The sequence below is a fragment of the Trachemys scripta genome, chromosome 8 (assembly GCF_013100865.1).
Source record: "Trachemys scripta elegans isolate TJP31775 chromosome 8, CAS_Tse_1.0, whole genome shotgun sequence".
NCBI classification, from domain to species: Eukaryota; Metazoa; Chordata; order Testudines; family Emydidae; genus Trachemys; species Trachemys scripta.
In genome coordinates, this window is record NC_048305.1 from 5584687 (window position 1) to 5600059 (window position 15373).

The following is a 15373-nucleotide window of genomic DNA, read 5'->3' on the forward strand; positions in this document are numbered from 1 at the left end:
CTGAAACCTTGGTTTGGGGTGGGGTTATTTGCTAGATCAGACATGGGAATCAGGGTCAGACAATTTAGTCTGAAATAGACCTCTACCCCGATATAACATGAATTTGGATATAAGGCGGTAAAGCAGCGCTCCGGGGGGGCGGGGCTGATGCTCCGGCAGATCAAAGCAAGTTCAATATAATGCGGTTTCACCTATAACGCGGTAAGATTTTTTGGCTCCCGAGGACAGCATTATATCAAGGTAGAGGTGTATATGAAAACTAGATCTACTCTATTGTATAATTTATAGCTCAGATTAGATTTAGATTGAGAGAGGATTAAAGCATAGAGGCTGTAAAGGAGCAGAGTAGATAAACAACCTCCTAATTTCATATTCCAGATCACTTCTGGTCATAAATTTTCTCCCCCGTCGGCAGACCAACATCTTTACTGCTGAAATAGAACAAAAACAAATTTAAGGTTAAAAAAACCCAGCCATTGCAATTTGCAGAAAATTATCCATTAATAATCTTCTGGAGATCAAACGTGTTCATGAAGGTTAAAGGCCTAGAAACTGAAACCCTGCTCTTAATTATTTGCCAGCCATTAGAGACAAGAGTCAATGCAATGCTATCTCCCCTTATACACAGGCATATTATATGCACCTTAAATCACCAGTGTCCCCTGACCCATCAGGATATATAGCATGTTGGTTTAGATGTTAGTAAATCTCTATTTTGTTCTGGGTAATGATAGTAAATTAACCTCACGCCATGCCAATCTAAGAGTTTTGGTTTTGGAGAGAGCAGTCCAAAGATGGTTTGTGCTGTAACCATTTAACCCCTGGTCAGTGTGGGTTTGGTGCCGCCCCACCATGCCCGGTCCTCAGAGGATTTGCATCTGTGACAGCCCACAGAGCCAGAACTGGCTCATTACCTCAGGCTGCAGAGATTCATACTTTTAGCTCTGGAGGTTCCAGGTCTAATCCCCAGTGTAACAACCAAGATGGCAGCCACCATGCCATCAATATTAGCATCTGGTAACGTCAATTACCAAGCAGGAGGAAATGGAGACGATGTTCACAGAGACTTCCAAGCACCATTCCAAGGAGCGTTCAAACATCAGATGAAGAGCCCAATCTAATACTTCATAGAGTCCAGGGCCAGGAGGGACCATGGTGATCATCTAGTGTGACCTCCTGCAGGACATAGGCCCTAGGACATCCCCGAATTAATTCTCTTTGAACTAGAGCAGCCCTTTCAGAAAAATATCCGAACTTGATTTCAAAATTGACTGTGATGGAGAACCCACCATGACCCTTGGTCAATTGTTCCATTGGTGAATTACCCTCACTCAGTTGGAGTAAATGTTGAGGAGTCCCCTGAGCGTAGAGAAAAATCATGCTCCCTCTATAAATATATCATAAAATAACAGTAACTCCCAACCTCTGTCTACATCCTGACCCTGGAAAACAGTCAGATTTGCACAGGACACAACTATTACCACAGTCCTTTCCCTTCACCAGACAAGTGACAACTGCCTCCCATCAGTGCCCCCCTCTCACTAATAATCCAGTAGGAGGTGCCTTACCGCCACATTTATCTTACTATGGGGTCAAATTCAGCCCTACGCAGAGGGTCAGCACAAAACCCAGACATCCATTGAGCTCTACTTGGGGCATTTAAGGGGCACGTTGGTCTGGTACTGGCCATCTGCATGGGGGTAAATTTCATTCATTACTCTCAGAGTCCCAACCTGTGTCCTCATTTGGAAAGCAGGATTCTCTGATGAACACGCAACTCTTCCCGCATCAGGACCAGCCAGGTGCACCACATTCCCTCCCCACTGCCATGAAAACAGACCCCCCACAATGTCAAAATACAGAACTCCAGGATATACTGTGCATGGGAATACAGGGCACATTACGGCAGCATCTAGGATGATATATTAGCTCATTTCTATCTTGGAAATTAAATCTTACTGCAAACTTGAAAGTGTAGATTCTAAGGTTTATTCCCTCTGGGTGAAATCCATCCCTGTGTGGATAGCAGTAACAAGGGGTAGGCCCCACTTAAGCCCTGCCCTGAGGACTTCAGTAGGATTTCAGTGGTATACAGCTCTTAAAGGTTTAAATGGAGTTAACTGGTGCATAGGCCTTGGGCTAGGCCTCTTCTCGGGGGTGAATTTCACCCCTTATGGGACAACTGATGACTTCACTTATTCCATCCTAGCAAATCACCAAGTTGTCCATGAGTGGCCTCATCCAAGGCCTATGCACCAGTTAACGCCACTTCAGCCTTCCAGACCTGCACACCACTTAAATCTCAATAAGACTGTGGTCCTTGCCTTCCCCACCCTCAAAGTCCTATCTGACGAGGCGTATCATTCCAGTGTTAGACTCTGCCATGCTCCAGGCCCCTGGCAGTGAAAGACCATGGGGCTGTCTCAAACTCAGATCCCTGCATTGCAGAGAACTTCATCTGCATTGGCCAGAAAGTGTGGAAGAAAACAAAGTCCCTTCCCCTACCACCCCAGAGTTCTTCATGAACTATGAAGCCATGCAACACCTATTCAAGCCAATGAGAGTTGTGTAGCTCAAATCTCCCCTGAGAACGTCAGAGCACTGTACGTGCTATTTGCTATGTAATTACATGGTAATATGGTGGCCTGTAATAAAACTAGGCTAATCTCCAAGTGTGTTTTCCCACTGGGGTTCGGTGCTGGCGGTCACACTTCTGATTTAGTCAGATGCCAAGGGTCCGTATCTACATTAGCAACAGGATTTTGTTCATTTGTCATTTCGCCGGTACTTGGGATTCTATATTCAGAGATGTTTGGGCTTGGCAAACAAATTAGCAGAGACCAGCCTCATTAAGAATTCACCGAGATATCTGGCCTATCTTGCAGTGGGAACGAGGCACTGACTGCTCTGCCTACAGATCCCCAGCCCTGCACAACATGGGACACCATCTCTATAAATGCTACAGACTAAACCTTTCCTTTCTTTTCAATCACTCAGCCTGGCGGCTTCCAAAGAAGCCGAAGCAGCAGCACGGTCTACTTCCAAACCCATGTCCCCCTCGGATTTCCTGGATAAGTTGATGGGCAGAACCTCAGGATACGATGCCAGAATCAGACCAAATTTTAAAGGTAGGCACAACCCAGCTATTTTATTTTGTTTGTTTCAGGACAACGTTTACATGCAACCCCATGAATGTCTTCCCAGTTGAAAATGAAGTACAAATACTTCCTATGTACATCTTCCATCCTGTGGGACCCCCCAAAAGCCTTTTACTAACTTGTTATAGCACCGTATATAAAGGAATCCGTTCATTTCCAACTGAAGTGCAGCTACCTCTGGAGTGGAATGTAATGGCTTTTCAGCGGTACACTCAGCAACGCTGAACACCAGGTAAAGGTAGAGCACAGAGATGAAAATTACACCCAATTGAAACTGCAGAGGAGATCTAGGTGGGCAGAATATAACTCCCTAGATCATGGGGTCATAACCAAGCTACCCATCCCCATATTACTGAACAAGAAAGAGGGCCTGTCTAGATGCCAGCTAGATTGGAGCAGAGGGCCCTGGAATGGAAACAGGGTCTCTTTATAGAAAGGGCTATGAACCAGGGTGTTGGAATATATATGGTGAATGGGTATGAAATGACCATGTTATTTCAAAAGCGGTGAAGCCATAAGAGAGTTACATGGGTTGTCCTAAATGAGTGCTGATGGAAGCCTTTAGCCCATGCTTCCCCGTCATGCATGTCAAGTATCATACATGTCATATCTGCCACATTACAGGCTCACGGGGCTCACGCTACCGGGCTAACAGCAGCAGTGCTGACGTTCAGGCTTGGTATGGAGCCTAGGCTCCGAAACCCAGCAAAGAGGGCAGGTCTCAGAGTCAGGGCTCTAGCCTGAACAGGAATGTCTACGCACCGAGTTTTAGCCCCATAGCGCAAGCTCTGCCAGACCGAAGCTGCTACAGGTGTTTTTTGCAGTGTAGACAAACCCAGACCGTCTGTCTGAACAAGGCTCAGAGGGAGCCTTAAATACCTCTAAAAACAACTTCAGTGTTGCAGTTTGTAAGCCCAATAGCCTGGGGTTTTCCGGGGCTAGGAATGACAGCTGGGCCCATTGGGAAGCTGGAAATCTCCCTTTCCAAGGGGATAAAGTCCTGCTTCTAGGTCTGTAGGATACAAGATTGCAGCCATTAACGTCATGATGTTTTTATAAAGAGAAAAGTCATCCGTGATGCAAGACCTCATCCCTCCTGTCTTGGCGCAAGGTTTTTTATTGTTATAGTGAGGAAGGAGCAATTCCACATCAGGGGAAATAAGAAACGTTTTCCTGTGGCAGGATGGTTTTTTGAACGGGAGCTATTTGAAGATGCAGAGGGGCCTGGCAAATTAGACTAAATCCCAGGGCAGCTGAGAAGTGAGGCAGTGAAAAGAGCAGGGAAATGTAGCTTGATCACAGGACTCCCCTTTATCGCATGGATGGCCATAGCCCCCTATGTGCAGTGGGGGGCTGGCAGGAAGGGGGGGCAGTATTAGAGGCATTGTGAGGTATACACACACTTCTGTGAACGGTGTCCTGGACTTCCCAAAGGCTCAGAATGGTCAGGACCTTGGTCACTCGGCTTATCTAAAAGATGGCACCAGCAATGTAGGCATCTCATCCTCCTAAGCCACCAGTCTACACTCAGCTATTAGTTCAGTGCTGAACCACAGGGAGGAGCGCCACCTACTGCTTGTGATAAGCACTGAGGTTTAGAGCAGGTAAATGCAGGACAGGACATTCCCTCTGAGAGGCTGGAGTAATCACACAGGCCTGTCGTTGCATTTGATTTAGTGTCACATCCGCCTGTGTGGTTGGTTGATTTCATTTATTCCCGTCCTTCTTTGTTATTTGGGATATTCAGACACAAACAGGTTCTTTGCAGCTTACGATTTCATCGGTTCCAGTCTCTTACACCTCACCTGCAATCACCCTGCTCTGGCTGTAGCATTATAGCGGTGGAAATGCACTGGCAGAGTGCTGCGATTTCAAGTGGAGAAGCAGGAGCGGGAGCAGATTAAGGGCCTGATTCTCATTTAAACAAGGGCCCATTTACGCTGGCCGTGCAAGTGGAAATGCAATTTATACTGTGCAAAGGGCGTAAAAAGACCTTAATGCAAATAAGAATCAGGCCCTAACTGTTAAACAGGAAAGATCTTGTTTCCAGACATTCTCAAAACCTTATAGAGTGGGTCAGTGTTATAGCGAACCCTGTCCCATCAAACCTTTGAGCATCCACCCACGCAAACTATGGTTCCCCAGATGCCAGCTGAGTTGGGCTCTCAAACAGTGTGGCAGCCAACACCAGGAAGGCTTTATTAGGCTTTGTCCTAACAGATAGAGAGGAACGGATCATAGAACTAAAAATGAATGGTAGCTTAGGTACAAGTAAACGTGACTTGATGACATTTATAATGTGCAAGCAGAATAAAGTCCAGACCAGTAATATATATATGCACTTGGTGCTTTAATAGGGCCAATTTCACAAAGCCAATTATGAGTCAAATGAGCTGGGAGGAAGAATTTAATCAGAAAAAAAAAGAATGACAATTGGGAATAATTTAAGAACACCTTATTAATTGCCCAAAAAGCCACATTCGAGGAAAAAGGCTGTACTGATTAAAAAAACAACTTGGCTTAGAAGGGAAGTGAAGGAAGCTATAAAAAATAAAAAAAAATAGATAACAAATGGAAGAAAGGGGAAATTGATAGTCATAAATATAAATCAGAAATGGGAATTGTAGAAAATTGATAGGGGAAGCCAAGGGACACATGGAGAAGTCTATGGCCAGCAGAGTTAAGGACAATGAGTTTTTTTTTAATGTATCAGGAACAAAAAGAATCCTGACAATGGTATTGGTCCATTACTAGATGGAAATGTTAGAATTACCAATAATAATGCAGAAAAGGCAGAAGTGTTCAGTAAGTATTTCTGTTCTGGATTTGGGAACAAAAACAGATAATATAGCCTCATCACATGGTGATAACATTCTTTCTGTTCCACTTAATATCTCTGGAGGTTGTTAAACAGAAGCTACTAAAATTAAATATTTTTAAATTAGTTGGTCCACACAACTTACATCGAAGACTTTTAAAAGAGCTGTCTGAGGAGCAGGCTAGACTGTTAATGTTAATTTTCAGCAAATCTTGGAGCACTAGGGAAGTTCCAGAAGACTAGTGGAAGAAAAATTGGGGGAGTGGTAAATGATGAAGAGGACAGGTCATTGATTCAGAGTGATCTGGATAGCTTGGTGAATGGGGCACAAGCAAACAATATGCATTTTAATACAGTTAAATGTAAATGTATACATCTAGGAACAAAGAATGTCAGCCGCACTTACAGGATGAGGAACTCTATCCTGGGAAGCAGTGACTCTGAAAAAGATTTTGGGGTCTTGGTGATATAATCAGCTGAACATGAGCTCCCAGTGTGATGCAGTGGCTAAAAGAGTTAATGCAATCCTTGGATGCATTAACGGGGGAATCTCCAGTAGGAATAGAGAGGTTATTTTACCTCTGTATTGGGCACTGGTGCAAATGCTTGAAGCCTGTGTCCAGTTCCGGTGTCCACAATTCAAGAAGGATGTTGAGAAATTGGAGAGGGTTCAGAGAAGAGCCATGAGAATGATTAAAAGATCAGAAAACATGTCTGATAGGGATAGACTCGAGGAGCTCAATCAATTTAGCTTAACAAAGAGAAGGTTAAGGGGTGACTTGGTTACAATCTATAATTATCTACATGGGGAACAAATATGTAATAACGGGCTCTTCAATCTAGCAGAGAAAGGTATGGCATGATCCAATGGCTGAAAGTTGAAGCTAGACAAATTCGGACTAGAAATAAGATGTCCATTTTTAATGATGAGAGTAATTAACCATTGAAACAATTTACCAAGGGTCCTGGTGGATACTCCATCACTGACCATTTTTAAATCAAGATTGGATGTTTTTCTAACTGCTCTGCTCTGGGGATTATTTTGGGGAAGGTCTATAGCAGGTGTTATAAAGGAGATCAGACTAGAAGATCGCAATGGTCCCTATGAATTTGCAGCTGCTGCTTTTGTGAAGCCAATTTGTGACATGACTTGAGGGATTGTGCGGGGACATCATGACCTAGGGGAATGATCTGTTCTGTGCATCCTGTGGCAACACAAGTGGCTATTCAAAAGCAAACTGTCCTGTACTGTAGCATCTTCCGCTCCCTGCTGTGCTGGAGCCCTCATCGACTGCAGGGCCTGAATCCCAAGGACCCTGCCTCAACCTGAGAAGTGCGGGAAATGGGCACTGCCATTGCTATTCAGTTATGTTCCTCGAGCGTAGGATTTTGTCTCCTCTTCGTTGCATGCAGCACCATGCACAATACTGATGCTCAGCAAACAATAATCACCCTCTTCCCCTGAATGAGCCTAGTAAGAGCGATACCCGGGTAATAAAGTATGAAAATAGGATTCGGGACCAGAATGGTCTCCCAGCAGCAGGTTCCGCAGATCTTCATTACAAGGGGCCAATGAACTCTCAGGAATAATTCAGCTGAGCCCAGTGCTCAGATACAAAGGTGGGGAACGTGGGAGAAATGGTTGGACAGATGGATGCCACCAGCCCAGTGGGTGACAGCCTGGGACCCTAGCCTCCTGTCTGATAAAAGCAGGGCCACTCCGCTGACTCCCTGGTTCCAATCTACTGGCTACCTTTCCATAAGCTCAAGAAGGGTCGCTTTCCTGCCCCCATTGAAGCCAAGGGGAGCTTTGCTCATAGACTTAAGGAGAAACAGTGTTAGATACTAAGAGGCCCACTTCACCTACAATTCCAAATTGTAGCATTTTACACCGACTTTGCACTGGTGCAAGTATTCCCCAAGGTCCTGGGAAATGGTGAATTGGTCCATACATTATGGGATTTGTTAGATTTTTTCTTCTAAACGTCTTTTCTAAGGGTTGTCTACACATGAAAGTTCATTTGGATTAAGGGAGGGTGTTTGAATTTAAAGAATAGTTATTCCTACTTCATGCCCTGTGTGGATGCTCTCATTCTGAAGTAAGGCATTCTTAGAGATGGGGGGCAATTTCAGCAGATAGTTAGCTTTTCATTTGAAAAGACATTATGTTTCAAAATGTGGGGGGTTTTTAAATCACCCAAAAAATTCACATAAAAAGTGGAAAAAGAAAACCACAAAAAGTAATTGGAAAAAAAAAAGTCATTTCACGTAAAAAAAAAATAATAAAACCCTTTGTTTTGGGCTGAGTAAAATATTTCCTTCAACTCAATAAAACGTTTGATTTTTTTCAATTTGGTTGGGGGAAAAAAAAAAATCAGTTTCTGTTTCCACAGAGCCAAAGATTTTTCCTGATTTTTTGGTTTGGCCCCCAAACAGAAAAAATCAGTTATTCACTCATCACAATAAATATTCCTGAATAGCTCTTACAGTGACTATTGTTCATTTCTAAACTCTCCTTTCCAGGTTCTTTGTCCTTGACTGTTCCCCCAGACAAACCAGGGCCTGCAATCGCAAAGCCACTGTCTGTTAGATTCTAATTTCTGTTGCTTATTTTTGTCCCTTACCATCAGGTCTTTTTTTCTCTCCAGGAATAATTGGTCTGTGATAATGCAAAACTCCTACAAGCAATTAATCATTGCAATAACTCCTGCGGTCCAGTTGCAAGCACTAGGCTCTGTCCCAGGGTTTCACATTCAGATGCTCGCATTAAGAACATCCCCGGGGTGACCAGCAAGAGGCAACACCTTCCGTAATACCAGTGAAGCAACATAGGGTTAAAAAATGCTTCGCTGGAACTTCTTACCACCATGTTGCACATACAAAAGAAATTAAACTTTAATATTTAATGAAATATATACATTATCCTTCTGCTGAAGGCTGCTGTATTGTAATTTTATTCGGGATAATTTAATTTCAGATTTATTTCAATGAACTACACCTTCCCCATGGGGGCAGTTTACTAGCTTAGTCTCCCACACATAAATCAGTATCCAATTTATATGGAAGTCACAGCCGCAGCTTTGCAGAGCTTGGGGTTGTAGCTCTCTGAGCACGTCATTTAAATTAACTGGCACTAACTCATAAAGGCACTTTAATGGTTTTGATTGAAAATAATACCAAGACTGTGCCGGATCGATCGTTGGGGAGGTTAAGAGTAAAAAAGGGAGAAGATTATGGAGGAGCCACATACAGTTTGGACATCTCCTTGAAGTCACACTTCCATCTTGAGAATAGGAAGCAGCATCTGTGTTTTGTTTGAATTTGGGGGAATAAAGTTAGTATCCAGGAAGGTTAGAGTCTGATAGTGCTAGTTAGATCCATCCATCCATCCATCCATCGCCCCCTTTCCCCCACAGCCTTGCCTCTGTCATGAACTGCAGTACCTTTCCCTGCTGTTCCAGGCCTGGACTCCTGCACAGCTGTGTTCCACCCCAGAGGTGGTTGCATTTTAGTGACGAGATTCCCAGCTATCTATATAGGTTTTGGTTGTCAGAGGTGCTGAGTACTCACAGTTCTCATTCGCTTCAATTGGAGCTGCAGGTGCTGAGCACCTCTGAAAATCAAGAAAGCACAATTTTTCTCCAGATCCAGAGGGTAGATGTTGCTTCACATTTGGCTACACTAACATACGTGTCAGTGAGGAGTTCCACGTGGGCTGGGGAGAGTCAAAGAGCAGAGCAGAAATCCTTCATGTACATCAGAGGAGAATGTTGCCCATGCAGTCGTTTATCATGTTAGTTTAGCATTTCGCGCACAGTCTCCTTTGGGATGAAAGGCTCCACACACACGCCAGAGATTATGGATTATTTGCTAGTGTCATCACCTACACTTTTGAGCCTGGTGTTTTAGCAGCAGTTACACACACACACACACACACACACACTCTTTGTTCTTTTACAGATGCCCTTGAGTTTGATTCTGGGAAACCAGTCACTCATTTCCCAACCCAATCAGAGCATTACAGAAGGAGCAAACTGAGAACCACCAAACAGCAAGAGGACTATCCTAGACATGTGCTTTGCATAGTGAGTTCACCCAACCACTAAACGGTTGATTAGCTCCAGGTCCATTTCACATGGGCTCCTTCAAACACTGGGATGCCAGCTGTGTTTCTCTTGGTTAAGAGGGGCTGGTAAAGGGAAAAGATACATTTGTGCATGTGCTGCTCTAGCCTGTACCTGCGTTAACTCGTCTGGAGAGGGAGCAGTGCAGATTGAGAGCTGCTGTTGAATTGGCAGAGAGCTGTCCGGAAGCTGGCAAGAAGACAACCATTTGGATTTCTGGGAATCTTTACAAAGAAACTCCTAATGACGCTGCCTGGCACTTATGCAAAGCGAGGTGGCTGTGTCTCTGCAAAGCTACCCTTGCTTAGTAAGAGGTACAAAGCTTTAGAAGAGGACAGGACAGAAAACAACAGGCTCTGCGATCAGGAAATTCCATTAATTTCTACACAGGAGGGAGTTTACATTGATTACAGACCACAAGCCTCTTGGGCCAAAAAGGAGCATTTCATCTTTTAGCGGCTGTTGGATCACAGATGTGGCCTCTGATGCTTCACTTCTCCTCCCCTTATTATCAAGTATAAGCCATCTGACACCATCAGCAGTGCTAATACATCATCCTGGTAGCCAATAGGGGTTTAAAAAAACCCACAACCACCATATGCCATTTTCCTTTTTCCCCCCCACCCCCCACCCGAAGACTGCCCCACATGAAGCAGTTACAGCAGAGACTGAAAATAAGCCCAGTTTAAAGAAACCAGAAATGCATATGCTAGATGTCTGTGAACGACTTATGCAGGGAGAGCTGTCAGGGCACAGGGCGACTCCTGCTTCAATGACAGGGTTGTTTGCGATGGTGGGGGGCAGGGCTCAAAAGCCCTGGGGCTCACTTCCAGTTTGTCTTATGGTACTAAAAGTTCATGCTTCAGAGTTTTGCCTGGCCAATCAGCAGGAGGGTCAGGAAGGGATTTGTTCCCCCTCAATGTATTATGGGGGGGGGTACAGAGTTGGATGATGCATGCCAACAAGACCTGGATATGCCCACCACTTAGGGTTGCCAGCTGTCTAATCACACAAATCCAAACACCCTTGCCCCGCCCCTTCTCTGAGGCCCCGCCCTGCTCACTCCATCCCCCCTCCCTCGCTCGCTCTCCCCAACCCTAGATCACTTTAACCAGGCTGGGGCAGGGGGTTGGGTTGCGGGAGGGAGTGCAGGCTCTGGGAGGGGGCTGAGGGGTTTGGAGTGTGGGAGGGGGCTCCAGGCTGAGCCTGGGGCGAGGTGAGGGGTGTAGGCTCTGGGAGGGAGTTTGGGTTTGGGACAGAGCTCAGGGCTGGGACAGGAGGTGTGGGCTCTGGGAGGGAGTTTGGGTGCAGGAGGGGGGTGCAGGCTGGGGTTGAGGTGCAGAAGGGGGTAAGGGGCGCAGGCTCCCTCCGGGCGGTGCTTACCTCAAGCAGCTCCTGGTCAGCGGTGCAGCAGGGATAAGGCAGGCTCCCTGCCTGCCCTGGCCCTGCGCTGTTCGTGGAAGCAGCCAGCATATCCCTGCAGGTGGTGGGGGGACAGGGAGCTCTGCACGCTGCCCCTGCCTGCAAGCACCACCCCAACCAGTTCCCACTGGCCTCAGTTCCTGGCCAATGGTAACTGCAGGGGTCGTGCTTGCAGGCAGGGGCAGCGTGTGGAGACTCCATCTCCTACCCCCACAGGGACATGCCGGCTGCTTCCACGAGCGGCGCAGGGCCAGGGCAGGCAGGGAGCCTGCCTTAGCCCCCCCTGCGCTGCCGGACTTTAAGCGGGCTAAAATCTTCCGGTTTGGCTTCAGTAGCCTCCCAAGTTCTGTCCCAAGGCAGAATGGAAAAAGATTTCCTGTCGCACAAAGCTTTCAGAGATTTGAAAAACATTTCCCATCCAGCCCTACTCACCATCTAGCCAACACCACATCTGAGCTAAAGGAACCAAAATCCAATTTATTCCCCTGAGCACACTCAAAGGTCAGGAATTTTCATGTGATGGTGAAAGCAGAAGGTGCAAGAAAATTCAAGGCTTACGTGTGTGGTTCAAACTCTGTTCTTACTCATGGTTTATATTTAATTTTATTTTCTATTTACCTGGGTCCAATCTGCAGGTTTTGGTAACTCCCAAATTCCAAACACATCATCACACGATCTCAAGTTGATCAGTGCAATATTTTGATTCACATTTCCAGATGCACCAGTTGTCATTTGTAGCTCATACTCAGGGCCACCCGGGGGGGGGGGGGAAGCAAATGGGTCAATTTGCCCCCGGCCCCGGGCTCCGCAGGGGCCCCGCAAGCCCTTGCCCAGCAGCGGTCCGGGTCTTCAGTGGCCCCGCGAGCCCTGGCCCGGCGACGGTCTGGGTCTTCGGCGGCATTTCGGCGGCAGGGGGCCCTTCAGTGCTGCCAAAGACATGGAGTGACTGAAGGGCCCCCCTCCGCCGAAATACCGCCAAAGACCCAGACTGCCGCCGGGTGAATACAAGTGCCGCAGCTCCCCCGCTTTGCCCCAGGCCCCCTGAATCCTCTGGGCGGCCCTGCTCATACTACATAAAAATCCCCAAAGACCTTCTATCCAACCATATCATGAGATCCTATCAGTTCATCCTTCATCTCCAGTCCCCTCCACCTACTTCTCCCCGACCTCCCTCCTGCTTGTAAGTTAAAATACACTTCACAGCCTGCACGGATGCATGCTCTGGTGGACCAAACAGAAAAGCATTCCAGAATTCCGGACCCCTCACAGGCCACCCCTGCCAACTGCTTACGTTCACGCATGTCTCTGTATGGCAGTATGACTAGGTTCCATGAGATGGTCCCTCAGAGTCTCATGCCATTTGGAGCTTTATTGTTTAAAACCAGCATATTGGATCTTTACTCAGGCAAATTCCGGCCAGTACAAGCAGAGTTTTCTCGAGTATTGACTGAATAAAATACAAAGAAGGACTGTAGGATTTGGCCCTACAGAACATGGAAGAGGGTGGAATATGACCCAGGGGATATACGTATGACCCACTCAGATTTTCAAACAGCCGCAGGGTGGTGTAGAGGTTATGGTGCCATATAGAAAGCTAAACTTCCATGCCAATAGGATTTAGCACTGCAATGTGGAAGTATGTTTGCCAGTGATCATATGGTGGATTCCTGATCTGCTCTTAATTTGTTGCGCAGGCCCTGCAGTAAACGTCAGCTGCAACATTTTCATCAACAGCTTTGGTTCTATTGCAGAAACGACTATGGTAAGTAAAATTAAGTATAGCTGTTCAACTTGTTCGGTCACATTCTACTTCCAGTGCATGTGGCAAGTTTCCAAACTGCTCTTATTCTGCTAAAGGAGACGGTTGCTCCTCTGTTCCTGGATTGTATTTGAAGGGTGATTAAATTAAAGGCTTTAGTGTACAAGATTTTCATTGTTCAAAGACTAAGATCTTGTACTATCTGTATGCATCTGCACATAAATATAGGCATTTGAATAGGCAACAATAAGAGGCTGACATTCTCAGAAGAGTATATAGAAGTAAGGAAACGAGAAAAAATTGTTCCTAGTACCACTTGCAAAAGGTTTCACCAAGCCACATAGTTCAGAGATGCACCCAAGATTTCTAAAAATTCAAGAGCATTTAGATCTGGGATTTTGAATTAGCCCATTGTAGAGTTAAGGGGCAGCAGCTCAATCCAGATCCAATCTGAACCAATCCTCAAATTCCCCAGAATTGGAGAGGGTTTTCATATCTGGATTTTCTTTGGAGCCATTGTCTGCACACAAAAAACTTAAAATGCATTTAATCAGAATCAACATTTGCAAGGTTTTGCAAGCTCAGACCATCTTTGGGGGAAATTAACCAACATTGCAATAGCTGTATCCAATTTGTAAGGAGCTAGAAGGAGACAATCATGAGGAAAGGAGATAATAGTCTTCAGATAGAGCAATTAAAGATCAGTTGCGACATAATCAGTGAACAGCAAACCCAAGCTCTGGAGGTACAATGCCATCCCTCTGTATTAATTAAAGATAATTCAGAAATATGATGTTCAATTACCCTTTTTGTAAGTCTCTCTATAGAAGGATGTTGATTGAAGTATGTAAAATGCCCCAACTCCAATTGTCCTGTGCATTTAGAAGAGGATTTTATAGGTCTTACAGACAGCATTTTACACTGGTGTCACTTTCATTGACTTCAGTGGAGTTATTCTAGATTTACACCAGAAATCAGAGGAGAATCGGGCGCTATCTATGCTTAGTTACAGTACAGCAGAATGTGTAGCTTAGTATTCTTTCTAATGCAATGTACATTTAGTCCTATTACTAAACACAAGTTGGCATTGATTATATTTGGTCTAAATTCTTAAGGAAATACAATCCTTAGCTGGAGGGCTGCACTTGTCAATAACATCTCAAATCCTAGAAGCACACATTATATTGTAGTGTGCCTAAACTCACCACATTCGTGTGCAGAATAAATTACCATTCCCTAGACATTTCTATTTGTCCATGAATTGGAGAATGGAACTATTACTAACGTGTTATTTTATTGGATAACTTCACTGGGCGTGAGGTGCAATAAGCAAATCATGATGTGGACCTTGTCTCCATAAAATTCAGTGGCTCCATCCCATTGAATGGCAGAGGAGATGGGGCAAGCCCCCATTAGCCCTCCCTGTGCAATATACAGAAAGACATCATGCAGAACAGCCTGCTCTCATAACATACCTGTTATATATTGCTCCCCAAGGCATTTCACAATCCACTGAAACAATCCCGAGGCACCCTGGTGAACTGGATATGCCATAAAACGAGTGCGTCTTAAGCCTAGCCCAGCAAAGAGAAACACAATGCAGACCTGTTAAACACACTATGGGGATCTGCTCTGTTCTGCAGGGTCCACCATTTTGGAATCCATTCCTCTGAAGAAAAAATCCCCACTACCACTTGGAAAGCGTAGGTTTGAGTGCCTCTGAGAACTCAAGGCAACAGATGCTGATTCTTCTCAAGCAGGCATCAAAAAACAGAAGTGTGGCACCGGAGAGCAGCTGTTAGAACTCTCCATCACCCTGCTAATAAGCTGGCCCCCACCCCTACAGCTGTTTTTTTAAATGTAGCAGATTAGCTAGATTGCATGAATGGCATTGTCTCCAAACTCGGGCTGGGAGGATGAAAGTTCCATTTCACAGAGGATTTTGAGATTTCAAAATGAAGCTTATTCAGAATCAGTACAAAACCAGAAAATTCCACAGTTCTCCACACAGGAAAATGCCAATCAAAAACTTGCTTCTGGTCAGCCAGAATGTTTCATTTCAAACCGACCAAAATGTTTTGATTTCAGCTTT

General features: G+C 45.3%; 1 protein-coding gene across 1 annotated transcript in view; it reads left to right on the top strand.

Moving 5' to 3' along the window:
* GLRA1 (glycine receptor alpha 1) overlaps window positions 1–15373 on the top strand; it is a 68927-nt gene that overhangs the window by 21379 nt on the left and 32175 nt on the right. Inside the window, exons 2-3 of the mRNA XM_034780018.1 lie at window positions 2998–3128; window positions 13217–13284. Of these exons, the coding sequence (XP_034635909.1) occupies window positions 2998–3128; window positions 13217–13284 (199 nt within the window). The remainder of the gene's footprint in view (window positions 1–2997; window positions 3129–13216; window positions 13285–15373) is intronic.